General features: G+C 30.1%; 2 protein-coding genes across 5 annotated transcripts; both read right to left on the reverse strand.

Moving 5' to 3' along the window:
* Positions 1-7196: 7196 nt before the first annotated feature.
* LOC107617538 (protein REDUCED CHLOROPLAST COVERAGE 3-like) lies at positions 7197-19579 on the reverse strand. Of its 4 annotated transcripts, none has more exons than XM_088498433.1 (24): positions 19407-19579; positions 18963-19036; positions 18765-18829; positions 18511-18603; positions 18237-18309; positions 14650-14985; positions 14425-14489; positions 14175-14306; positions 13923-13964; positions 13324-13836; positions 12866-13020; positions 12286-12766; positions 12014-12076; positions 11823-11924; positions 11396-11713; positions 11130-11222; positions 10922-11023; positions 10724-10828; positions 10328-10461; positions 10008-10191; positions 9707-9838; positions 9464-9576; positions 9292-9373; positions 7197-9046 (listed from the first exon to the last, which is right to left on the reverse strand). In XM_088498433.1, the coding sequence occupies exons 2-24, from the start codon at positions 19030-19032 to the stop codon at positions 7469-7471; spliced, it is 5031 nt and encodes a 1676-aa protein (XP_088354559.1). In that variant the 5' UTR covers positions 19033-19036; positions 19407-19579; the 3' UTR covers positions 7197-7468. The 4 variants fall into 4 exon arrangements, with proteins under 4 accessions (XP_088354559.1, XP_088354560.1, XP_088354558.1 ...); XM_088498434.1 differs by having other exon boundaries at positions 18765-18826; positions 18963-19050; positions 19407-19545; XM_088498432.1 differs by having other exon boundaries at positions 18963-19050; positions 19407-19545.
* Positions 19580-22314: 2735 nt separating this feature from the next.
* On the reverse strand, positions 22315-27956 carry LOC107618879 (alpha/beta-Hydrolases superfamily protein). Its single transcript, XM_016321054.3, has 11 exons — positions 27473-27956; positions 27188-27263; positions 27000-27085; positions 26594-26687; positions 26432-26508; positions 25645-25772; positions 25312-25383; positions 24605-24675; positions 24357-24432; positions 22681-22824; positions 22315-22595 (listed from the first exon to the last, which is right to left on the reverse strand). The coding sequence occupies exons 1-11, from the start codon at positions 27779-27781 to the stop codon at positions 22556-22558; spliced, it is 1173 nt and encodes a 390-aa protein (XP_016176540.1). The 5' UTR covers positions 27782-27956; the 3' UTR covers positions 22315-22555.
* Positions 27957-27999: the final 43 nt, after the last annotated feature.

Below are 27999 nucleotides of genomic sequence, written 5' to 3' on the forward strand. Positions count from 1 at the left end.
GATTTCCGTAAAAATTGGTATAGATAATCATAATCTCCATTATATGTATTATAATTCAATAGTCCAATTGATATGAATACATATTATATTATCCTATAAAAAATTATTAATGTTGTACTTGTAACTAACTTTGATATATAATATATAAAACGTTTACACCTGGTGTAAGTTTTGTTGATTTATATTGTCGAACAATTTATTATATGTGACGAATTTTATCAATTCAGCCATCGAGTTATGTTATATATTGTGATAGTTAGGCTTATAAAAATTTAGAGAAAATTCCAATATCAATAAATATCTAGTTTAATAGTTGTATTTTCTTATATTTTAAAACTGTAATATAAGTAAAAATAAAGTATTATGATGACATATCAAATCAATTTCAAATTTTATTGGAACATTTTTAGTTTGATCTGTATAGTAAAATGTTAGAATTCAAGCATTGAATTAATGAAATTCATTATGGTTAAGAAGTTATTGGATGATTTTTTTTTTTTTTTATCAAAGATAGGAGACTCGAACCCGCAACTTCTTAATTGAGTATAGAGAGACTATGCCATTTGAACTATACCTTATTGGCAGTTATTGATGATGTTTGCATGAGTAATTCATTATAGTTTCATATTATATTGTATTTATTTGCTTCTTATTTTTCACTTATGTTTGCATGAGTAAGTTGTCAACTACATTTTCCGGCCCCCCTTTAAAGATGGATATGTTTGTTCATCATCTAATTACTTCATTTGTTAATATATATATATATATATATATATATATATATATATATATATATATATATATTACATGATATAAAAAAGTACAATGTGTTCATAATAGGCCGTAAAAATAATAAAATAATTTAAAAAATTTATTTTATATTTAAAATTTTATTCAAATAGCATATATCAAATCCAAATATTTGAATATGTTAGTAAAAATAAATTTTTTATTTGATAGTACAAAGATGATATGTATATCCACACCGAAATCAATTTTTGTTATCAACTCTTTGCATATTATAAATTTTTTTTCCAAAAATTAGACTAACACATAATTATATATGTAGAGGTAATTTTTTTTTTCTTTACTCTTATCATACATGTATATAGTTTTAAGATTTGTTATTAATTTTAAATTTAAATATCATTTCAAATTTAAATCATATCTTATTATTTTAAACTTAATCCTTCAAATTTTAAAAATCATAATCCAATTCAATTTAAAATAGAATAAGTTAAGATCTCATCAAAAATTAAAATTTTAATTTAGAAATAGAATAATTATTTATTCTCAATTCTCATTTAATATTCTCAATTATCATATTATTATTATATTCTTGGTGCTAGCAAAGAATATAATAATATTTAATTTGAATTAATATAATTATTTATTTGATCAAATAAAAATAATAATTAAATAATTATTTAACAAAAATTAAAACACTCGTTAGTGTGTAACCCCGTAGATTTAATATTAAGCAAGTAGTAAATTAGTTATACTAGATTTACTAATCAAGATTGGCATCTAGCAACACTCACTTAATAGTACGAAGTAATATATTTTTACTAAGCATTAGAGAAGAACAAAGTATAATTCCTTCTATTTTTTTAGCTCTTGATTAATCGTTCGAGTATAATTTAATTGTTAAATTCTAACTTGTTATTATTATTATTATTATTATTATTATAATGAACAGTGAATGATCCATGAGAGTTGACGAATTTCTTATTGACTAATCATTAATTCTATAAATTTTCAAATCATACTCAATATCCATTCAACTAGTACATTAGGATATTAGGTATTCAAAATCAAAATATAATAAATACATTATAATTACACTATAACAGTCTCAGATTAAAAGAAACTTTATTATTGTCTTTACTTTGAAAATATCCTATTGATTAGGAATTTTTAAAATGAGTTAGTTTTTTATTAATCATATCTCTATATACAATATCTATATATATAAATTTTCATCAATAAAAACAATTATATATATATATATATATATATATATATATATATATATATTAATCTATCTAAATTATTAAATGTTTCTTTTAATAATCTAATTATTATTATAATAACAAATATCTGAATTCAATTAAAGATGTTGTTGTATTAATTATTTAATTAAATAATATATAGAGTAATAAATTATTTAACACATGATAAATTAAATTGCAGTTATACTTTCTCAACATGATATTCGGGTAAAATAATTCTATTATTCGCCAATGAGTTATAACTCAAATGACATAGTCTTCCCATATTCAATTAAGAAGTTGTAGGTTCGAGTCTCTTATCTTTGATAAAAAAAAAATAATTCTATTATTCCTCTTATAGTAATTTCAAAAATTTAGAAAAATGATTAAGTTCTTATCATTTTCATTTCATCCATATATAAAATAAAAATGGAAATACATAAGGCCAAACTACTTTTTATAGCAACAAGGTATAAGGTCTCTCGTTTAATTAGTTAGACTACACAATCATTACAAAGGTCCGTTTCACAATCATGTCACCAACAACTTTTTGTGCCTTATATTATACAATAACACAGAAAAAGGTGTCCCTAAATACTACATACTCATACATTATATCTTTACAAACCTGTTTTGGTTACTTATTATTATTAGTATTTAAACAAATTAAATTGTAATATAAATAAGCTTATCCGTAATATTGGTATGTAATGTATAATAATAATGGTGAGAAACAATTCAATTGCGTATGCCATAGGCAAAAGTACGCATTAAATATGAATACGCTCTTTCACTTAATGTTGTGAGACCAAATTAGTATAAATTTTGATGTACTGTAGAAGCTAACTAAATTGAATATATATTACAAGACAAGAAGTTATTATTATTTATTAACCTTTGATATTGAAATTTGGAGGGAGGGCATGTTGCACGTGAGAACGCGCATGCATACTACAAAATTTGAAAATGATGAGAATTAAATACTTCATAACTTATAATAAGTGCATGTTTCGGCGCCATTATTTTGTTAAAAAAAGATCTTTTTTCTTGAAAAAATATCTTTTTTTTTTTATTTTTTAACGTGTTTGACAAATTTCTAGTAGTAAAAGTAAAAGCACTAGTAAAATAAAAAAAATATCTTTTTTGAGAAGCTGTAATTTACATCTTTTTTTAAAAGATCTTTTTTCCTTAAAAAAAAGATGTTTTTTATGTAATAAATGAACAAAAAAGTACTTTTATACTGTTATACTCAAACATAATTGATAAATAAAAAGACCTTTTTACATGAGATATCCAAACATAAAATTACTTTTACTTTTCTATAAGATCTTTTAAAAAAAGATAACTCAAAAAAAGATCTTTTTTTTTAAAGTTCACCCAAACAAGCCCTAACTCTTACTAGGGTATACGCGGATGGGATCAGATATGGCTGAAAATTCGATCCGATCCGCACAATTTTCATCGGATCGGGTCGGATATGATATTTGTATTTCTTAGTGTCGGATCGGATATTGGATATATCCGCATAATTGAACCTTTTCTTTTTAATCATATTTCTATGTAAAAAATTTAATAAAAATATTTCTTTCACATTTTTAGACTTATTTATTCCTAAAATATTTTTAATTAAACTTTTTCGAAATAACAAAAATAAAATAATACAATGTATGAATAATAATTACTAATTAAAACATACAAACAAGTAAATATAATATCAAACATATATATATATATATATATATATATATATATATATTTATTTATTTATTTATTTTTAATTATTATGTAGATCTGCGGATCCGCGGATCAAATATGCAGATGTAGAGCAGATATCCACGATCTGATCCGTAAATGGTGCGGATCGGATCGTATCCGCAATTTTCGGATCGGATGCGGATATTTACCGCGAATCTGCGGATACGATCCGATCCATGAACATCCCTAACTCTTACACTCCCAATGCATATGTATTTTTTATTTCATTTTGAGAAAATCTTAGGGCTAGCACTTTTATTAAAATTTGGTCAGTATTTAACCATCAAAGAAAAATAAGTAATTCTATATTATTAGATATCATCTCACACTATTAAAAATATTAATAATAGCTAATTGATAGCTACACATCACAAATTCTGCTGCCCCTAGCACTCCTCTTTTATTTTTCTATTACCTCACTTCATTTTCAGACATTAAACCTAACTTTTTTACTTTTTCTATTACTAATATATATTATTTTCATAATGCATGACTAATATTGAAACAATTTCATTACGTCTATGTTTTTTTATATAGTAGATATTATTTGTCACTAATATTTTCTTAATAATTAACACATATTTTTATTTTATTAATTAAAAAATAATTTAAATACATAAATGAGTAATACTACAAGATCAAAAAAATAATCTTTCTTAACCAATATTTGGCCAACATTATATATCTAAGTAATAAATTCTAAACCATAAATATTAAATCCTAATTCCTAATGATATAAAAACATAATATTAACTAAAAGTATTGAGTAATATTAATGAAAAATATTGACTCCTAATATTTCTCTATTAGAATATAATGCTGAGTTGCTATGTATGCAGACCATTCAATTATATTTTGATAGACTTTATTAAAACTTAAATATATTAATGATACTAGTAATGGCTTAAGTTCGGTCAAGAAAATTATTACATACAAAATCATAATAGAAATTCAAAAGTTAAAATAATTATGTTGTGATAGAAAAGGCAAAAAAAAAAAAAAAAAAAAAACATATAATAACATACATTGAAGGTGGACATATGGAATCTGGAAAATTCTTCTGAAAAATAATAATAGCACAAAGGGTTGGTTGAAGTAGTAATAAATAACTGATACTAAGAAAAAGCATGCATTTAAATTTTAATAATAAAAACTTTATAGAGAAATTAATTATTATTGCATATATAACACTTTTGTTTCATTACAAATTAAACAAGGATTAGTCCTATAAATAGTTCTAATAATCTAACCTTATAAACATACCTTGAATTCTACTAAACAAAAATAGAAATATAGCTGATCATATATTATATAGTTGTTTATGAAAGGGACATATTTTCTTTCATCAAACTTGTGATTAATTTCACACAAATTCAGGTCACCTGCTTTTATCCATTTGAGCTAATAGAAAAAGGTGATGCATAAGTTATGATCTTTGTTATGCTGCTACCATGATTTGGACATGTTGAACAACCAAATAATTATTAGAACATTAGAGAAACAAAATCTTTATATCTATATCTTCACTTAATGATAATTAGATTGTGATATAGTATCAAACTCGCCTATCAGAGAAAACAATTCATGAACCGTATTCGTTACCATGATTTTTTGGGTAACATTTCATAATTTAGGGTCCTACTAGTCATCAAATCAATAAAACAGTTTTCATATAGATGCATGCATACAAAAATAGTGTTGTCAATTATACCTTATAACAGTTTCATATATAGATTCATATGCATATTCTGTTTTTTATTACATGCAACTTGCTCTTCTAATTTAATTAATAACTTGTTTAATTTATTTGTCATAATTAGAAGCTTGAATTTCATTTTATCCTTGCATTTCCCTCAGTAATTTGAGAAGAGGATGTAATTATATTGTTGTTAAATTTGAGGTAAACACACTAATGTGAGAATATGGCAAATTGAATTTATTATGATTTATTTTATATTACAAACTAGAGTAAATGACAAATAAGTCCTTGAACTTTTGGTTTGTAGACATTTAAATTCTTGTTAAGTCCCCGATTTTTTCAAAATTTGGAGATATCGATCTCTGGATCTAATTTGTCCTATTTTAAAAATTTTTCCACGTGTGCATCCGTATATCGGCCACGTCAGTACAACGGAAGTCATGTTTGATTTTTTCGTTGAGCCTGATAGATCCAAGTGAACAGAGGGATCGATGTGTCCAGATTTTAAAAAAGTTAGGGACTTAAATGTATTTTCAAATTTTCGAAGACTTAAATATCCGTAAATCAAAAGGTCAAAAACCTATTTGTCATTTTTTCTACAAACTATGTTTTCTTGTCAATAGTAATTGGAAGTATATACACATTACTAATTAAATAAATGATAATAATGAAATCATGTTCCAATCAAATCCTGTTTTTTGTGTTGTACTTATACACATCAAATAACAATAATAATATTGGGCAAATTTGGTGGATTTAATTTGTTATATTATTGAAAACAATGAAATAGGTGCATCCCCTTACTACATCCATCATAGAAAAGTGCACATAAAATATTAAGTTAGTAGTTCATCACTCCAAAAAACTTTGGCCCCCCATTTTTTTTATTAATATATGTTTTGACAAACAATATTCAAGAGAAACCCCACAATCTAAAAGTCACAAACTGATATGATGCACCATGATAATCAAGATTATTATTATTGCTCTATATGTTTTCACATTCAAGCTATTAACGCACTATTATGCAGTGGTTATAACTTATAACCCACTTGGATGTGATGTAACTTAACTTTTTTATTTGGCAAGTTGTTAGAATATCTTAGCTTCCCTAATTGAAGTGAAGTGTGACATGCTCTTTACCAACATTAATGAAAAGAATTATAACCTCAATATAAACCCTACATACTATATAGTATAATAATCTCATTGTTGGTGAAAAAATTATCATTCAGAAATTAAAAATTTTTTTTTTACTATGTCAAAAATTTGGGCGAATCACGTCGCAAGTAAAGCCCAACAAGACCCATGTTACTTTTTTTTTCTATAAGGCTCATACCCTGACAAAAAAGGAAAAAACTGACCAGGCCCATACCATAGCCCAATATAGACTTGGAATTTTTCTTTTAATTTCTTACGGTATCTCTCAGCATAATAGGCCAATGATTAATCTGTTGTAAATTTGAACTTTATTTAAGGGTTTACCGTTGGTCAAAAAGTTGATATATGAACAAGGCGGAATTTGAACCCCAGCATAGTAGGCCAAGGACTAACTGTCACAAATTTGAGATTCATTTAAGAATTTGCCGCTGACCAAAAGGTTGATGTATGCACAAAGCGAAATTTGAACCCCGACACTTGGTTGAATAGAGTGAGCTAACGACTCAATCAATCTAAGTTGGTTAGACTCAGACCTTATTAATTGAATGTTTATGAACCTACCAAGTTCACTAAAACAGTAACAATAATACTGAAATGAACTTGCCAATTAGCTTTTTCTTTTATTAACAAATCAAAATCTCTAAGGAGAATAGACCTTATTATATGATGAAGAATAAACAAAGCCAATGTACTTCTGATATGAACAAACTAAGATTGGATGACCAAAATTCCTGCCATGTTGCTGCTATACACTGTCAAAAATATGATGTCAAGATCTTTGGTCAGAGCATACTCTCAGTCTCAGATGAACAAAACAAAAAAACATTGGAGCATTGGTGATGGTTTTCATATGATTCTCTATTCAACGAACTGAAGCACATATGGATTGTTGGTTGTGCAATTCTGTGACCCCATTTGTGATCTTTTGCTTGCTTTTCCTCCTCTTTGTTACAACTATGAATCCTTCACCATCTCCATTCACTTTTCTACTTACATCCTCAGGCTCTTCACTATCACTGGAATTTGGAACCTTGTTATTTTCTTCATCCCCATACGTGATTTTTATGATAGCACTGTCTTTAGCTATTGCATCAGAAGAAGAGTTCTCTGACTTTTCATGCTTTCCTTCGCTAGCTTTCGACTCATCCACAGAATCAATGTTCTGCTGAACAGATTTCACAAGAAAACTGAGCAATATCTGCCTTGCTATCTCCGACTTCTCGGACTCAGAAATGCTGCTTTTCAGAGAACTATCTTTGCCTTTGACGAATTTCTCATCGGCCTTGTTTTCTTCGGATGAAACATTGGCATTGCCAGTGTCTAATTGAGAAGCATTTCTGGGAACAAACTCGGGTGCATGTGGATTCATGATTCTTGGAGCACCATATGTTCTTTCCCTGATAGGAGTATGGCTTTTAGTGAAACCATGCTTCATGCGAAACGCATAGTTGGTTCGATAATATAGAGGTGATCTTGGACCACAAGGAACTCTAGCAGCAGCAGGAGGAAGAACAGGCTCAACAAGCATGCCTTGGCTAACATTAGCATCATATATGCTTAAATGGTGGTTTGACATAGACAACATTCCTGGATTGAATGGTTTTGCCGCGGCCGAAAGCTTACTACCATTAGTTTCTGTAGGTTTTACCTGATCTGGAACAGGGGAAACCTCAGATTCCGAGGAACAATTTTCTTGTTGAATTTCGGTTTCATGAGTTCCTTGAGTTTCATCATGCTTTGAAGCTGAATCAACTATGGAACTTTGGCAAGTTCCTTCATTTGTTGATATCACAGTTGAACTGGTGGATGACTCATTTTCGGCCTCATTATTTTCCCTCTCAACTTTCTCCAACAGTGGCTTTAAAACCGTACCTGGTGGTGCCAGCGCAACTTCTTTGTATGATATAGACTTGGAAGCCAAGGAACTTAGAGACGGCGGAGGAGACGAAATTTTGGACATGGAAGCTTTTGTAGGATGACTAACAAAATCCTCGTTGGAATTCTGGCTGCGAACTTTCGATTGTCTAGATGGAGACAGAGTAGCTAAAGTGACTTTTGGAGATCCCTTCTTTGGTGGTGAAGGAGTGTCATTCCTGTAACCGCCTTCTCTAAAATTATAATTATCAATACTGACCTTTGTCAAAAGAGGACGTTTTCTGTGTCCAAATTTGCGGTTGGCTGGGTTTGCAGACCGCCCTTTTGAATTAGCTTCTTGCCAACCTTCATCGGACGATGTCTCGTAGACTACTTCACTTGTCACTGGCTCATGCCTAGTTAGACCACTATTTTCTTTTAGTTCTTTGGAATCAATAACTGTGCTGTTTTTTTCTTCCACCGTCTTTGTAATACTCGTAGCATCTTTTGAGTCATCAAAAATAATTCCCTCATCCTCTGCTAGTCCATCATCATGTTCTTGATGGGAATCATTCAGTGGGACTATCTGAGAAATCACATACGCAACGCATACCAAATACATTATAAGATTCATGTAAAGTTTAAAAAGATGCATCTGATTTTAAACTAACCAAACTTTTAAGAAATAACATGAAATAATACAAGAGATTGAATGCCATTCAAAATGGACTTCAATAAATATAAAAATTTGTTCGGAGTATGGGCAGGAAAAAAAGATGTCACATGTTTTGATTGTATCAAAAATAAGAAGCAAGTATTGAATCTGCGAACCTTTGCACGACGTTGTTTCCTCTGAGTATCATTTCCTTTTGAGTCTTGATCAGGACTTATGAAATCCATGAGATCTGACACACTGCATGGAAAACAGAAAGGTCAAAACATCTCTGTGCTGTGAAATGTAAGCAATTCGAAACACAGTAATATGGGGATACCATGTCAGTACCTAAGGTGGCCTTTACTTGCAATAGATGCATCCGGCTTTGGAGTTCCATTTTTAGCCGCTTCTTGCTGCTCTATGGCTTTCGATTCGAAATATTCAAGCCATGCCGCCGCATCCTACATTGCAAACCAAAAATCTCAATAAAAAATGGCAGATAAAGCATCAAGTCAACCCAACCCAAGAAAGCTATTAAATTGAAGCTTCTTTAACATACAATGGTAAAAACCAGAAAGAAAAGGTATTGACCTGTGTACGAAGATCTTCAGGTCCAAGCTTTGCTTGAAGTATCTTGAGTGTAGTTTGTTCATGTTGCACACTCAGTGAATATGCTTCCATCAATGAAAGTGCTATCGCAATGGCGTGATAGCTAGCAGCAGTCTAAAACATGAATTACCACATACATGATCAGCTCCTGAATTATATGTTTATGATGGTGGCTTAAACTCAATTCTTACAACACCGAATAACTTTTTGTGGAAAGTTTTTACAAAAATAAGTGCTAGGTAGAAAGGACATATGTGAGAGAGAGAGAGAGAGAGAGAGAGACCTGTATATGATCAGCTCCTAACAATCTTTTGTTGCATTTAAGAGCTTCATGCAAGTATCTGAGTGCCACATGGACATTTCCCATTCCCTCTTCCATCATCGCGACATTTATATATGTCGCAGCTGTGTTAGGATGGGAAAGCCCACACGTAAAATGAAGAAGGAATAGAGCACGGTTGACATACCTGTAAAAGAATACAAATTTGGATCAATGAGAAAGGCAAATGGAGGTGTTTGCGCCAGATTGACTCAAAATTGATATAATGAAGAAGTTCGACAGGATTATGGTAAAAAATGTGCTGCAAAAGCTTGTTTACTTACTTCAGAGCAAGCTCAATGTGCTGCAAACGATAATAAAAGACCGAAAGATCCCCATAGCTTTTCATTGTGTCAGGATGATCAAGCCCAAGCTCCCTCTCGTTTATGTCCAAGGCCTTCTGCTGATATATGGTGGCCTAAATAAACAAAGTGTAATCAAAAGTTATTGATTGACATCTAAATTATGTTTCTGAAGACCATGAATAAAATCATTGATTCATCATCATATATACATCCAGAAAGTGTAGAACTTCTATTTATTTTTTTAATCATTTTCCTTCTTTCGTCATTTCCCTTAGGAGCTTAGCACCAAAAAAGTAAAAGGTTTCAATATGGCTATAATTGAAGTCTGAGGAAAAATTTACAATTTCTGAAGCATGCATCTTAAAGATTCTTTACCTGGTTAAAATCTCCAGTGTGGTAGAGAACCACAGCTAGAAGACTGTATGCACTAGCCGTAGTTCGATGATAAGGTCCACAAACAGTCATCATCTTTGCCAGCGCCTGAAATATGATACAATGATCAAACACTATGCTAAGTCGGAAACTAATCATGAAAATATGCTCCATGATGAGACAGAACAAATTAAGAAGTACCTTAGTTCCATAATTTACAGCATCCTCAAGCTTTCCTTTATCAAGAGCGATTTTTGACGATTCCAATAAATTACGTCCGTCAACTGAGGAGCATCCTACATGCTGTTGAATAACACATGATTTCGATTTTAGATGGTTTAAGAAGATGCTAGTTAATGAATTACAGATTGGAATGGCCATGGAAGCTGATTAATAAACTGAATCTGACCTTGCACACAGGAACTAGGCTGATAACATCATATTTGCTGAAAGGCTTTGAGGATTCCATGTCATAATCTCTTGATACCAATTCCAATCCTACCTGAAAACACAATAACAATGAATGCTTCATGAAAAAATTTATAGAATAAGTCCTTTCTAGTGCATTTTAAGAAGTTAAATATCTAGTTTCCCAACAAGCACTTTTTCAAACATTCAAAGAAGCATCTCAATTACTATACATAAAAAAAAATGTATTCATCAATCATTTTGTACCTTTTGACAGAGCCCTCTGAGAATTGACAACTTCCTCAAATGTTGAAATTCATCCTTTAGTGTCCATCCAAATCTTTTGGACAAAAATATATGTAACCATTTAAATCTGAGATTATGGTCATCAGCCAAATTTTGGTCAGCATCCTCCGTTTGAGATCCTCCGAGTAAGAAATTCAGCGTTGATGCAATGATGGCAGATAAGTCTGCTACATTGTCAACAGAGGCAATTACAGCTTTAAGCAGATGCTTAAAGGCTCTAGTAATCATCTCATGAATACAAAGGGATTGTATGTGTGGAAGATTCTCAGCAAGTTTAACCTGATTCAGAGAAGAAATTAGAACCAACAAATGCAAACTGTATTAACAAACTAGTTTAAGTGCAAAGATGATTCTACAGAAAGCAAGTAGAAAGAGAAAGTATTCTCACCACTTCACCCAAAGATCGCATTTGCAGTCCTCTTAAATGCATAAAATCAGTTAGTGTACGACCATCAACTGGAGAAAGTTCAAGTGATCCGAAGTCTGTAGCCTAAAAATGTTACACAATTAGTTCATAAGGCATCTCAATGACCTTCATATCACATTAAAAGACTCAGAATCCATGCAGAAAAATGTTACCAGCTTTGGCAAAGCAATTTCGTCATAATACTTGTGTGCCATGCTGATTAGCTCATCCACTGACTGTTGCAAGAATAAATTGAGTGATATGAATATCAATATACAAATGTAGAAAATATAAGCCAACAAAAATATTTTTTTTTTTTAATTAAAAAATAGAGATGGAACAGACATTTATGCTTAGTACTTTAGAGATTAACAAAACAAAACAAGTAATAACAACAGAATATACCAAACTGCAAGTATCACAATCTTCTAAATTTTCCACAAACCTTTAAATGGAGACCAGTTCCAGATTCTTTAAGACGCAAAAATGCATCGTTGGAAAGTAGTTTCTCCAACTCAGCAGAGCTACTTGACTCTTCATTGGATTGCTGAACTTTATTAGAATCATTTTGCTCACTAGAATCTGAACCATCGAGATTACTTTCTTTCTTTTCCCTCCTCTTTAAAAATTTAAATTGCTGTCCAAGACCTTTAACAGCTTGCTCAACATCCTTGATGTCGTCTTTGTTTTTGGAACTACTATCTGCTGAATTTTCTTGTTTCTGCAGATGTTGCATCCAACAGGAACCAAGTTCCCATCTAAAAAACCTCCTTGAAACACCCGTCTCCTGTGTTATCTTTTCCAAGCAATCTTGTATTACCTTCCAGACAAGTTGCTTAGAGTTATCTAAGTCATCTGAATTTGGTGGAGATGATAAAGTTCCTTCTGAGGGTTCGTCTACATGTTTGTGAAGCAGTAGCCTCAAACTGCAAAGATCATCAAATTGTTTAGTACAAAGATTCAAAGTTCAGACATTATCAGATCATCCATAGATTAACATTAGCAGAATTGGTTATTGTTCAAACCTGTTGATGTTAAGAGCATTTGCCCCTCCATCTGGTTGATCGTCTATTTCAATATCGTGAGCATTAGGCTTGCTAATATTTAAGTTACCTACGACCCTTACCGTTGCAGTATATCCACAATGATGCACAACTACAGAAGTTAATGAAGATGTATCCTGTAAAAAAAAGTTAAGGACTTATCAACAAGGTGGAAAAGCAAAAGTACAAAGAAACCAATCTATCTAAAATTTGGAGTTGAAATATTAGAAGGAATTCAGGTATGTGTCAGAAAAGATGAATTTCCTCCATCAATCATGATTTATGCATGGTAAAAATGTAGACTCCAAGATTGAGTGCCTTATTTAGAAATGAAGACAACAAAACTATATGCAATTATGAACAAGTTTAGTGCAAAACTGAAAGTAAGCAAAGTTCATTCTGATTCTTTTGCAAATTTCTTAGACAGGATTACAACTTACATGAACAATTACACTTTCATCTGCAGTCAAACCTTTGAGCAAATTCTTCTGAGCATCCTCCTTATGCAGACTGGATTCATTAGATATAGAATCATACTTTCCATTTCTGTTGCGAATATCACATTTGACAACAACTGACAAGTCTCCTACGCGCTCTTCATGCAGAATCGAACTTGGAGAATTTGATTCATTCTTCATATTGGATTCCATGACATGCTGTATTGCTTTGATGGCCTTGAATATCGAGGTATCAACAAATCGACTGTGCAGCAGGAAAGCTTTTCTATCTCGGACCACTCGCTCCTCTTCAGTTTTGCATGGAAGAGAAGCCAATACTGCAAAATCTGAAGCCCATTGTCTAAGCTCATATTCACCATTTCTACCTTGGCCACCACCATTACCACCCCAGCTTTCGTCCTCAGCAGGAAGGGCAGGAAAGTTTGAAGGTGACTCGGCAACAGATGGAGGGACAAGCCAGGTATTTGCTCGGAATCCATATGGAAGATTGCCAAACTGAACGAGATAAATTGTTAGGAAAAGAGAAAGGAAAACATTTTTTTATTTAAAAGAAAAAATAAAATCAGTTGGTATAATTTTACCTTGTTATGTTCCGAGAAAGCTTTCATTAAAGATTCATATGCCTGCACCAATCAGAAAATTATTTAAAAAGATTTCAATAGAAAACTTGAATTTCAAAATTGTGCTTGTTTAAAATTTACAGAACAACCAACACAGAATATAGAAAATGTTAAAACTTAAAACATGAATATGTTCCATTACAGCCACAAGTTCATGATTAGTAACCAGAAAGCACCAACACAAAAAAATAGTGCAGCATGAAAAATACATACATTAGCGAAACCTCGGCTTAGCTGTTGCAGAAGATCAACCAAAGTGTGACTTTGCAGAGATTGTTTTCCAACAGTATAAAACCCTTTCTCTGAAGCCACCACTTCTATTACCTTCCCATTGCAGATTTTAACCTACATGTCCCAACACCATTTTCAGCTTCAAAATACTATTATTATAAGAAATGACAGTTTAATTTCTATGCTAATTGTATCTGAAACTAACATATATATGAAGAAAAAAAATTAGAACCTGAAGCTGAAAGTAGTCTCCTTTACTTCTATCTTCTTCACTTTTCAGCTCACATTTCTTCAAATCTGCAATTGACTCAATTACCCATTAGCACAAAATTCAAAACTTTATCCATAATCTTCATCCCCCATTATCATTTAAGCACGTGAAATGAACTAGAACATGAACTGAATAATCAAAAATGCATGAAGACAAAAAAAATGAGAGAGAGAGAGAGAGACTAACGTAGAATAGGTGGAGTGAGGTGAGAGAAAGAGAAGAACTCGTAAAAATCTGAAAGCTTCGGCGTTGGGTGAATCGCCACCATGCCAACGCTATCTGATATCGCCGGAATACCCCGCTCCGCCGGCGCCGGCGGAGATCCGACACGGATTTCGCCATTAGGTGTAGGCGGTGGACTCGAACCTCCCTTAATCTGATTTTGGGCCTTAGCGTTCTTCTTGGGCTTAGATTCTGGGCTTAATGGGCCTCGTTTGGGCTTCCCGAACCTTGTTGTGCAGGCCACTATGTCCAACAGCCTCCGCACGTGTGCAACAGCATGAGCTTCCTCTGTGTAATCCTCTGTAATTAACAAAAATAAAATAAATATTAACAAAATAATTGTGTTGTAAAATATTGAAAATACATTAATTCAGTATTATGTTTTCCATAATTTGATTTTTTTTTTTTTAAATGCGTATGCCTTAAAATTGATTATGATAGGTTAGTAATATTATATTATTGTTTATTTTACAATGTAAAATAAGAAAGTGAATGAAAAAAATTAGTTCTTTTTCATGTGTTGATTATATGAAAACTAAAAAGATATATTTTTTTATAAGTTTTTTTTTTAGTATTTTTAAGTAATAATTTTAATTTTTGCTTATAAATATGAATAATGGATAAAAAGTCAAATTAGAGGATTGGCATTGCTATAAATTTGAGACGGTGATGGCAAGAGAGAGACCAAAAAACTAGGGAAAGTGTTTGGTACTTCCAACATGATGCATCATAAATAAATGACAACAATTTATTGGCGAATCCAATGTGTGTATCCCACAATACCAAGATAACAACCACAATGGAAAGTGACATTTGACAAAATATCTTATTTTCCATAAAAAAATAAATAAAATTCTAAGAACTAAATCAAAATAGTGTTGAATGCAAATGTACCAAAACTATTAGGTAGTTGCATATAAAACGAAGTAAGTACTGTTGATGGATCAAAAACCAAAATATAACATCTAAAAGTAATATATTGCTACTTGATACAAAAAACACAAAATAAGTACCAAGTCATAGAAAATTGGGCAATTTACATCATTAAATTGTTTGGACTTTAAAATCATCTATTTACAATTTTTTAAAATAGAATACGTATTTATATTTTTTCACATATCTATAGAAATCGCTACTACCAGTAGCGATTTATAAGTTACACATAATCCGCTACAGACAACCGCGGATTACATGAAAAAACGGCTACACAGAAACTGCTAGAGGCGGCTGCAGTTTCTGTTGAGGTGTGGTTGAGTATAAGATAAAAAAAGTTATAAATGAGTAATTTTGAAGCCCAAACAATTTAATTATGTAAATTGTCCTAGAAGATTACTATTTACTATTTACTATTTACTATGATGATTACTATTTTAAATATTTTTTATTTTTCCTTGCAATTTTGTTGGTTCATAATTGTAAAGACTTAAGTTGTTGTTAGTTAAAAAACAAAACAAAAATAAAATAATGATAAAAATGATGAAAGCAATTGTAGGGGTCCGGAACTTTCCATTTGAATAGAAGATTTTGTGTCAATAAATTGACATGAATGGAGGAACCAAATTGTGTCTAAACCAAATAGGGAATGGTATTAAAGTAGCACCAATTAAGTAACCATAACTTCAATGTCTGCTTCCTCACATGGCTTATTGTGAAGTAGCAATCTCAAGTGAAAAAAGAATAAATATGCAATGCCATTCATCATTCATGGGATGGGCACAACACATAAAATGACAAGGTACTATACTACATACTACATTGTATAATTACTTGTGCCCACTCACGTGATTCACAACAACCACCATTCTAATTAATCTTAATCAAACCATGATTAAGGGATGGTTTTGACAATAAAAGAAGAATCACTAAGAATATCTTCGTGAGTTGCAAGGGAAATTAAACCAAAGCTTTGAAATAAATAAGATAAGAAAATTCAATCTTATTTTACTGTTTTATATTTTATTGAATTATTTTGCAATATTATTATAATAATTATTAAGGATAAAAATATATATAAATTAGCTTTAAAATGTGATGAAAAATTCTCTAATTTGAAGAATTTGAAACACAGGAAATTTAGAGGATTAACAAAAAAAAAATCTCAAAAAACTTTGTCATTTAAAAAATAAAGCTCATAAATCAAGTATAAATCTCCAAAACCTTATGTTGTTTTTCCCTTCTCTAAAACATGTTCAACTTAGTTGTTTTGGCCTTACTTGGACAATGTTAGGACACATGAAGATAAATTTAATGGTATATAAATATTTTTTTTATTAAATTTATAGTATTAAATAATCTTAGCGTGTATGAAACCCAATTTCGACTTTTAATTAATTACACTACGGTCGAATTTGGTAAAACTTTTTGAAAATGTGTTTGTACTTGTTAAAAGTACAAATACCTTATTTTGTGTTTGATAAATTAAAAAGCTCAAATATTTGTGTTTGTAACTTTTAAAAATTAAGAGTTATTTTTAAAAACATCTAAGAGGGAGCTTTTTAAAGTTAGCTTTTAAGTACATTTCTACTTCGAACCACTAAAATACCAAATCTTGATGCCAAAATAGCGGCATTGACTACAACCTAAATGGTACAAACCCCACAACAAATTAACAACTCATGACCCAAAACACAACCTTTGTATATAAAGATTTTGCTATAGTGTGTCTTAAGACATAAGTTAAATATATCATAAAAAAAAATATTTTAATATAATTTATCATAAAAATAATTTTGAATGCATAAAAACAATAAATAATATATATATTTTTTTATGGTATGCATAACGTATGCTTTTAGAACACAGAATAACAAAATTTTATATATAAAATGAATTTTGTTATAGTGTGTTTTAAGGATATAGATTAAACATATTATAAAAATTTTCTTAATATTAATATTATAAAAATAATTTTTTTACGTTTTTAATATATAAAAATAATAAATAATATTAAACTAATTTTTTATCATATATTTAACCTATATCTTTAGAGCACATGATAATAAAATCCATATAAAATATTCATCCACCTCATGAGGTAAGCTATTCAATTAGCATTATATTAATATATAAGTACCTAAAATAAGAGAGTAATATGGGTATTTAGTATTTTAATCACGTGCATTCTACGGCCTAGAAGCTTAAAGTAGCATAGTTAAATAATTCAGTTTAGAAAAATGTGAAGAATGAAATTGAACGAAAATATTATAACTAATTTTTTTTTTAAATATGTATACATATAATATTTTTTTATATTGTAAAAAGAGCAACATTCATTCTTAATTGAAAAACACTATTAGATGATAACATGATTCTAGAAAATTTTTTAAAATATTATAATTGGGTTAAGACATGGTTTAAAATTTTGTTAAAAATAATGAAATTATTTTAAAATCCTTAAAACATTGTGATTTAGGCTAATACAAAAACAAAGTACATTGCAGTTGTCAGAACATACCTAATTGTTTTAGATTCAACTAAATGTAAATGCAAATTCAAATGAGACACAAAATTGGTGGTTGATGCTGAATGGCAAGTATGCAAATTACACCTACCTTCAACCATTCTTAGAAGACATGGCTTTAGGGTAACAACTTCAATTCTGTCATTTAATCTCTGACCCTTAACCTAAAAAGGGGGAACATTAATCAAGAGCATTGAATTATTAATTAGTTCATTAATGTTTATCAAACTCTAATTAACTTGAGGAAATTTAGGAAATGCAAAAAGAAAGATGATATAATTTGCCACAAAATAAGGAAGAAAATTTTTTTATATATTATTCATTTAAATAATACAAGTATTTGTTGAATTCAAGAAAATGCCAACCTCATGAGATAGAGAATAGTTTGTAAAATGGCATGTCTCCACTTTCACAGCCAATAGCCTCCTTACATCAAGTATCTTATCAGTAGAGATACCCTTTTGGAAAATTTCATCATCACAATAAACAATTATTAGTTATATTAAACATTTTTAATATATAATCACATTTAATTAATTAATTAATTAATTAATTAATTCTTGTTGTTGGTGGTTATTAAAATACAAAGAATGAATAATAAAATAATTAAACACTATACCTTCAATACAATATGTGAATCATAGGGAGTAACCACAGTTATGTCAACAAGAGAAGGTGCTCCTGCTGCAAATAATTAAAACACATAAAATTTTTTTTTTAGAAAATTTATATATATAGTTTTAATTAGTGCAAAAGATTATGACACATGAAAATTTTATTATTATTATTATTATTATTACTATTTAGTGCAACATACCTTTCTCTTCTTTTTTCTTCTTCTCAGTCTTAGCTTTATTTGATTTCCCTTTTCCTGACCTTGGGGCCATTTTGCTGTTGTCACAAAACTAAAAGGGTAACAAAAAAGTTCACAAAACCGCCACAATAAAAATCATTAACCAATACCCAAATTTGGTTATTGATTGTGATGATATAGATATAGAGAAAACACCACAAAGACAGAAGCAAAATTTTATAAATACAATCACCAAGTGAATGATGATGTTTTAGGAGGAGGAGAATGAAGAAAGAATGAGAAGAAAGAGTTTATAATAAGTTTGTTGTTATGGTCATAATAACAAAGTAGTGTTTTTTATGTTGCTATGGTGAAAGAAGAGAATATGATGATATGATATATGATGAAATAAAATTGTAAAGTTGTGTTTTTGAAAGAAGATAGGATAAGGGTCATCAAATTTTCAACCTTTTTCAAGATTTGTGAGCAATCCTAGCCTCTCCTTGTTGCTAATAAACTTGGGGGATAGAGTTTCACACAACACACACAAATACACACTCTTTCTCTTTCTCTCTCTATTAATGTTATGAGTATATAGTGTTGTGGGAACCATGTGATTGTGAAGAGAAGCTTATAAGGGTAGAGAGAGAGAGAGACTCATGCACCAATTGAGTCTAAGGCTAGAGACAAAACAGGACAGTGGTAGAGGCAAGTTAACCGTTGATCAAGTGCCACGTGGCAGAGACTAGTGGTGGCAGATGCATTTTTGTTTTATCACATGTTTGGGCCTTCTTAGTGTTCTCTTTTTTTTCTTTAACCCCAATCAGATTGTGTTGACAAAAAAGGGGTGGGGTTTAATGAGGAAAAGGAATTTTACTAAAGTATTTGTTAAGACAAATAAAAATAATTAAAGATTTATCTCTTTTTTTAAAAAAATGTTCTATTTTATTTTTAAAAATAATTATATACTTTAATTAAAGACATAATAATTCATGTATTTTTTCTTGTTAGTTTAAATTTAAAAAAAAAAATAGTTTCGTGAGAAAATATCAAAATTTTTATGATCGAATATTTATAATTTGACCTTGTTGACTCTAAAAGGAAAAAAAAAAAGAATTTCAGTATAAAACAAATAAAAAAAGTCTATACAAAACTCACACAAACTTAAAAGAAGTTCATGCGTAAAAAGACGTATTAAAGATATTATTATTTACAAAAATATTATTTATACATCAAAGATAGCCATTAAAATCAGCTACTAATGTATTTGTGTATAAATACATATGTGATTTAATTTATTTTCATTGTGTATTTGTATTCCAACATATATTTTATATTGATAGTTGATTTTGGTGACTAATTTTGGTGTACACGTAATAAGTTGTTGTCAAATTAATTATGCATTTTTTCTATTAGTTTAAATTTTTGAAAGTAGTGATTTCATGACAAAAAAATATTTACAACCACACATTATATTATTAATTTTAAAATACTAAAAATATAAATTATTGGTTGGTGAGTGTTTCCAAAATACATTAATGTGTTACAAGAACATAGAAGTATGTTTTGGTTATTGTGGACCGTTGATGTTTAATTAAGGCCTTGTTTGGTTTTGTCATAATCACAAGGCTAGAATCTCATGAAAGGCCAAGTCCATCTTAACTAGTGCAAATTCTTCACTGATGGAAGAAATTTGTAACATTCTCAGTGGAAGATGTCCTTGTTATTTACTGTTTAGTCAATCACTTGGGTCAAGCATGTTTTATGTGGACCCTTTCAGCTTCAAATTCATGCATGAATGAGTGAAACTTACTTAGAGTATGGTTAGCACTAGTTTCAAAGTGATTAGCTTAATTGGAGAAATTAAAGTTCATTTGAGTTCAAATGAGTACCGTCCAAATTAATAAATCATATATAATAAATTTCCATATATTTTGTCTTTACTCTTTATTAGTCTTATGTGTAATATATTCATTATACTACATGTAGCAAATAATATTCACATATTCTTTTGTTGAGAAAAACTCAAAACAGCCCTTGACAATTATTTCGAAAGATAACGAGATCTTTGACAAAAAAAAAAATTCAATCCGACCATTATCTCGAAAGGACAACGAGGTCCTTGTGCAAAAAAAAAAAAGTCAATGTTATTTTTTTTTGGTACAGGAGCTAATCAGTCCAAAAAAAAAAATTAGGGGCCGAATTTGATATTTTTTTTCTTAGGAGCCTCGTTGTCCTTTCGAGGTAATTGTCAGAGGTCGGATGGGGTATTCACTCATTTTTGTTTTTCATGATATTCTCGAGTCCGACAGGTCAAAGACTAATTTATCTGACCAATAAATTGTTGCATGCATAAGACAGAATTCGAACTTTCGACACTTACTTAAGCAAACTAGTGAGCTAATCACTAGACCAAGTTCCTCTGTTTTTTTGGTTGAAACAAAAATGCTACTAAATCTTTTCAAATGATATATAACCCTTGTTTTTTTTCGTAAAGCTATGATTAAATATATCCTCAATTGCTTATTCTAATGTTCATCAAGTTATATTCTATTATTTACAATAAGAAAAACAGTGCATTTCAATTCAATAAAAACTAAAATTAAATACGACAAAATCTCAAAAGTGAATCTTCATAATAATTAATAATAAATAATAATGAACGATCCATTTTCATTCAAGTTAATAAAATATGTACATTAAACAACCATACCCAAAGAGTATTGGTCATGGCCTAATCAAGTGAACTCTATATATGTCCAAAACATATAATTGCAAAGGTACTTTATATGCATCATCACATGAAAATTTATATATATTTACTTCTCTTAATAGAATTTAATTTCAACCTTTCGTTATCTTACTATTGGTCAGTGAATCTTTGGAAAGATGACAGTAACAAAAGCTAAAGTCTAAAACATATATATATGACATATCATACCACATATATATCCAATTAAAGTGGAACAACACCTCCTTGCTCATGGGAAATGCTTGTGCCACTTTTCCCTTCTCTTTTATTTCCATTTTTATTTTTTATTTTGAGAAAAAAATGTGTTAAAGACAGGTCATTAATACTTCACTTATGTTACTTTTTTTTTACATGGATGGAAGGAATGGTTATAAATTACTGTAATTTTATTGCATTTAATTAACATGTGCTTTTAGGATATATATTAAAATTATAATTATTAAATATTTAAAAAAGTTAATAAATAAAGTAAAAATTTAAATTTTATATATATTTTGTGTCCATGTTAAACTTGGTACATCAAATATTAAGGTAATTCAATAATAGTTCAAATGTATATATACTATATAGTGTTGAATTATCTTAAGTGTACATTTAACGGCAGTTTGAAATCACCGCAAAAACTTTGGAAAACCGTCACTATTATTTAATAGAATTATTCCATGGTTTTCAAGTAATTAATTTCATTTCTACTAGGACCGGAATTAGAGGACATATATATACATTAGAAAGTAATAATTTTAATAGTAATAAACTATTTTAAAGATTAAATTTTCAATTTAAGGATAAAAAAAGAAAAAGAGGAAAAGGAATATCCTCCAATAATTAAATAAGCACTTGGATGCATTAATGCCTGCACTTGAAATCAGAAGAACATTCTCAAAGCATCAACAACTTTCTCTGGCCTGTTAAAATAATTAATTAAGAGGGTGAATAATTAAAAGATTATTGTAATGAAATTTAATAATAAAAATGTTAAATTGTACTTACCAATCTTCTTGGGGCATATGGCCAGCTCCTTCAATTGGTTGAAGCTTGATGTTTGTTTGATTTCCTTTCTTAAATTCTTCAGCCACAGATTGTGGCAAATATTTGTCTGATAAACCCCAAGCAAGTAGTATTGGCTTGTCCCATCTGAAAGTAGTTCAAATTGTATAAAGAAAAAAAATAAAAATATTAAATAATAAATTTCCACCCACCTTGGACAACAATGCTGTGATGCACCGAGATAAAATAATTATGAATTTTAAAATAATTTTATACCAATATTTAAACTATAAAATATTTTGGTACATGGCATCATACCAGATTCAAAGGAAGGATTTTCATCCACTAGTTGTTATTGAATGACAAGTAGTAAAATATGGCTAATTTTTTTAGAAATGAAAGAAGTCTGATTAATTGGTGTGTTTTATTTTAAATAATAAATCGGACTCTTAAATTTGAGAAATAATAAAATTTGTAGAGAAATATGACTATAATGCATAAATCAAAGAATCTGATTTATGTTAAAATAAATTTTCTTTTTTTTATAAAGTAAATCGGAGTGTTTGATTTGCACATTTAAAAAAAATTAATACTAAAATATAAATCTGAGAATTAAATTTGTATGTTTAAAAAAAAAACTTAAAAGTCACAAATTTAACCATCAGAACTATGGTTTCCATATAAACAAAAGGTTTAATTACTCTGCTGGTCCCTATAGTTTCGCAAAATTTTCAATTAGGTCTCTATACTTTTTTTCTTTTAATTGAGTCCTTGCACCAAATTTCTTTTTAGAGAAAAACCCAAATCAGCCCCTGACAATTACTTCGAAAGACAACGAGGCACTTGACAAAAAAAAATCCCAACCCGGCCCCTGACAAAAAAAAAAAAAATCTAATCCGGCCCCTGACAATTACTTCGAAAGGACAACGAGGCCCCTGTACCAAAAAAAATCAATGTTATTTTTTTTGGCACAGGGGCTAATCAGTCCCAAAAAAAAAATTATTAGGGGCCGGATTTGGTGTTTTTTTTTCTTGGGGGCCTCGTTATTCTTTCGAGATAATTGTCAGGGGCCGGATGGGGTATTCACTCTTTTTTTTAATTGGGTCCCTATACTTTTTTTTTTCCTTTTATTTAGGTCCCTGTATCAATTCTTTTTTTTAGTTGGGTCCCTATAAAATTAAGCGAATTACTACTAAGAGGGACTTGATTGAAAAAAAAATTTGGTGCAGGGACCCAATTAAAAAGAAAAAAATATAGGGACCTAAATAAAAATTTCACGAAACTATAGGGACCAACAGAGTAATTAAACCTAAAAAAAACACACAAAATTTCAATATTGCTGAAATTCGTTCATAAACTAACCAACCACCATGTATTGTTGTTCTAGAAAAAAAATACATAACTTGAGACCAAATAGAATCTATTCAAAATAACACCGGATAAAAATAACAAAATCGAACAGGATCTTGACCAATGATGAGCATGGCACCCTAATGGAAAGTGTACAACCCCCGTCATGATTGCAAGCAACAACTCTTATATAACTTCCAAACTCCAAAAGGCCTAGATTGCTTTTTGGTTTTTTGGTACCATTTTTCGGTTACTTACTTATTCTTTCTTAATACATGCATGCATTCAATATGTTCAGTTTTATTGCTTCCTCAATTTCAGAAACATACCTCTCAGATGCAAATCCTTCCACTATCTCCCTTAAAGTGCCTTTGAAATTAGCCTTTCTTGCAGCTTCTAGAAGAGCTGAGCAAACAAAATCAATTAGAAACTTCATTACTATATATAATAAATTTAAATATAAGAAATTAAATATTGTTACATAAAGGCTCTATCAATTTCATTATGAAAATGAATATGCAGAAAATGGCAAACTCTGAAACCATGAAAATGATGAAAAATAAATAATGTCACCAACCAAATCCAGGTCCACTACTTGCCAAATAAGGTAGACGATATACATCAGCTTTTTCATTCTTCAAGACATAGCTGCAACATAATTTAATGTCAAGCCTCAAATAAAGTAGTAATTATTGCCTCTAATTTCTGATCATATTTTGAATAATGCTTTTGCATTTGAATTCCTTTAAGGGCATGTGAAAAACAGCAATGATTCAGTTATGATTATGTATTTATGTGTGTGGTTTATTATATGCTCCCCATGCCCTTTGCACAATGCAATAATTATTGAAGGAACAAAAGATACTTTTGCTGATATCTTGTAATTCCTTTGTTTCTTTTTATTTGTTACATTAAATATATAAATTGTATCCAAATATAAGAATCTAAGAATATACCAAGATTCTTAAAATCGAACTGATAATTAAACTGGTAGAGTTAGAAGTTCAAAGATTTAAACCGATTAACTGCTAAAAACAGGACTGGTTTGATCCGTTTACCAATTTTTTTGCTGATTCTTTTGGTTTTTGTCTTTTAACCGATTGAACTAAGTCGGTTCAGTCCGGTTCTCATAACCATGAAATATACCAGAAAATGATCTAAAGCTGTTATTTATTTATTTGCTGAAGTCCTAAGCTAATTAAATTATTGTATGCAAGAAATTCAGTTTAGAAGTTAGAAATTTCCAAAAAAAAGAAGGTCCAAATAAACTTTTTGGATACATACGGGCTACCTGCTTCAATAAATCGCTCAGCAATAATAGCATTCTGGCATGTAAATTCACCAAACAATGGAATTCTACAAAGGAAAGAAGAAAAGGAATCAATTACAATAAGGATGGTGAATAGTCATTCATATACTATCAAATTTGTGCAGATAAACATTCATCAGTGTTAGAGAATATGTATAATGTGTTTTACTCTTTAGTACAATTAAAATAGGCAAGGTGACTAATAACAAGTAACAAGACACCATAGTCATTTACTCAAAATTTAATTGACAAGCAGGGATGAAAATGTTAGTTGTTACTATCATAGGTACTAGCTATAAGAATCAAACCTTAGCTGCTGAAAAAGTCCAGGAATGACAGATGAAAGTGTTAATGGACTGTTGAGTATTGCTAGCTTTGATATCTTGCTTGAGTTCTTCAGGGCCCAAGTTAGTCCATATGAACCTACAAGAAATCCCTTAAGAACAAAGTGTGACCTTATGTTAGACACAATGTCTAATAAGGATTTTACAAAAGATATATATGATTTTTTGTGTACAAGTAATATGATTGAAGAAAATAAATCATTTTATTCATTGACCTCCCAAGCGTTATGTTTGGTAAGTATTTCAAGACAGAAAAGTCAAGTCTTTATTCTTGTTCTTACTATTCCGATCTTTAGGTAGATTGAAAACTAAGCATATTTTCTCCCATGACTGAGATATTTTGTCTGTTTACGTATCGCTCTCGTTCTCTAAATAAATTTGTGTCTCCGAAAATTTCTGTAGTTTTTTCATGACACAGTTACTAAATAGGGCCCTAAAGCTCCCTTTAGGAGATTATAATATGAAGTTTTTGAAGGGTGTTTAGAGTCAAATTTTACAAAATATTTGAGGTATCTAGTTTGCTATTATCTGATCTTAGGAGAAGATAATGTATATTTTGTACAATTAGATGAGAGTCAGATAGAATTTGCCAAAAACATAAATGCAACTATAGTATGAACTATAAGCTTTCTAAATCAAGCATCCTATATGCATGTAAATAAATGCATCATAGTATTTCACTGAATTCAATGTAACTTTCAAATGATGGATGCTACCATAGATTGTATAGTATCCATGCTTAATTAGATACCTGAACAACTAGGAAAAAGGGAGATTTGACCCCCAACACCTTAAGCAAATTATCCAATGCATCATGGAACTCCTTCTCTATAAGAATTGAAACAAAAACATTTTTAAGGTTTCTGCATTACTAAAATTTGATTCTGGTCTGAGATCATCCATAAAAGGAAACCTGTGTAATCAAAACCATATCCTGGTTGAGGTTTGTCACTGAATCCAAATCCTATCCAATCAGGTGCAAAGCAATGAAACCCTGCATCTGCCAACTGTAAAAAAAGAGAGGAAAAAGCATATATATGTAGAACAAAAACTGAAATAGTGACAAAAAAAGAATGTATGCATCATCAATTATTAGAAATTGCAAGAAATGCAATGACCAATGAAAATGAACAATGTAAAGCGAAAACAAAGGACAGGTTAGGCCATATTACACACATCATCCTTCAATTTGAAGGAAGTTAGTGTAAATACAACAAACTAAGGGTGTCGAGTGTAATATCGCATAAATTTTAGAAAAGATTGGTGTAGTTTGCCTGAATTATCAATGCTTTTTCACAACAGAATGGGGACCAACTTACCTGAGACATAACAACTCTGTAGCTAAAAGATTGTGTTGGAGCCCCATGAAGCAACACAATTGTCCCTCTTCTACTATCAGAAGATCCTGCAAAAGAAGCAGAACAAAAGCAACATATAACAATACATGTGTTCTAAATTTCCTTAAAAAAAAGTTGAAAACATTTCTCAGCAAAGAAATGAAAATTACCAGTTTCCCTCACAAACCATCTTAACTTTCCAGATTTAACATATGAACCGAATTCCTTGCCCTTGTCCTCTATCCTCTATGAACACACAAATCACAGAAACTATTAGTCCAATACCATACTCTCCCACTAAATGATGAATAATATCAATATCATCAACATTCAAAATCATACATACTTAGTAGAGCATCAAAAATACTCAAATTTATCAAAGTTTTAGAATTACTTTCAAAGAATACAATTATTACATTATATAAAGAAGAAGAATGATTGAAAGAAAGAATTACATAGAGCATCTGACCAACGTTGCCATCCTCAGCAGGACTCTCAGGAAGCTGAATTGCGCTGCGGCTTGAAGGGTTATCAGTCACAAATCCAAAAGGGTTGAAAGAATCTGAATCTGAATCTTCTTTGTCCTTTTCATTGGAGGAGCTGCTACTGCTACTGCTACCTCTCACTCTCACTGTTCTTCTTCTTGTGTTTTGTGTCCTTCTCCTTCTGTAACTGTAACAGTACTTATTGGAGGAAAAATAACAAGAATGAGAAGAAGACATAGCAAGGTTGAGGGTGGGAGAGAACACTGAAGAAAACACCATTGCTATTTTGGTATTATGAACCTATGATCAGTGACAGAGGTTTGAACTATGAACTATGAACTATGAAGTGTGGTATTACATTACATGACTCAACAAAGAACTTCAACTTAACGAACAAAACTAGCCACTGTTTTTTTTTTTCCAAATTTTCTCCCCCTTTACTTTTTTTGGCTACAAAAATTGAGGCTGGTGTCCCTACGTTATTATAGACCTCTCAT

This window comes from Arachis ipaensis, chromosome B9, assembly GCF_059453495.1.
Source record: "Arachis ipaensis isolate K30076 ecotype BB chromosome B9, ASM5945349v1, whole genome shotgun sequence".
Lineage (NCBI taxonomy): Eukaryota > Viridiplantae > Streptophyta > Magnoliopsida > Fabales > Fabaceae > Arachis > Arachis ipaensis.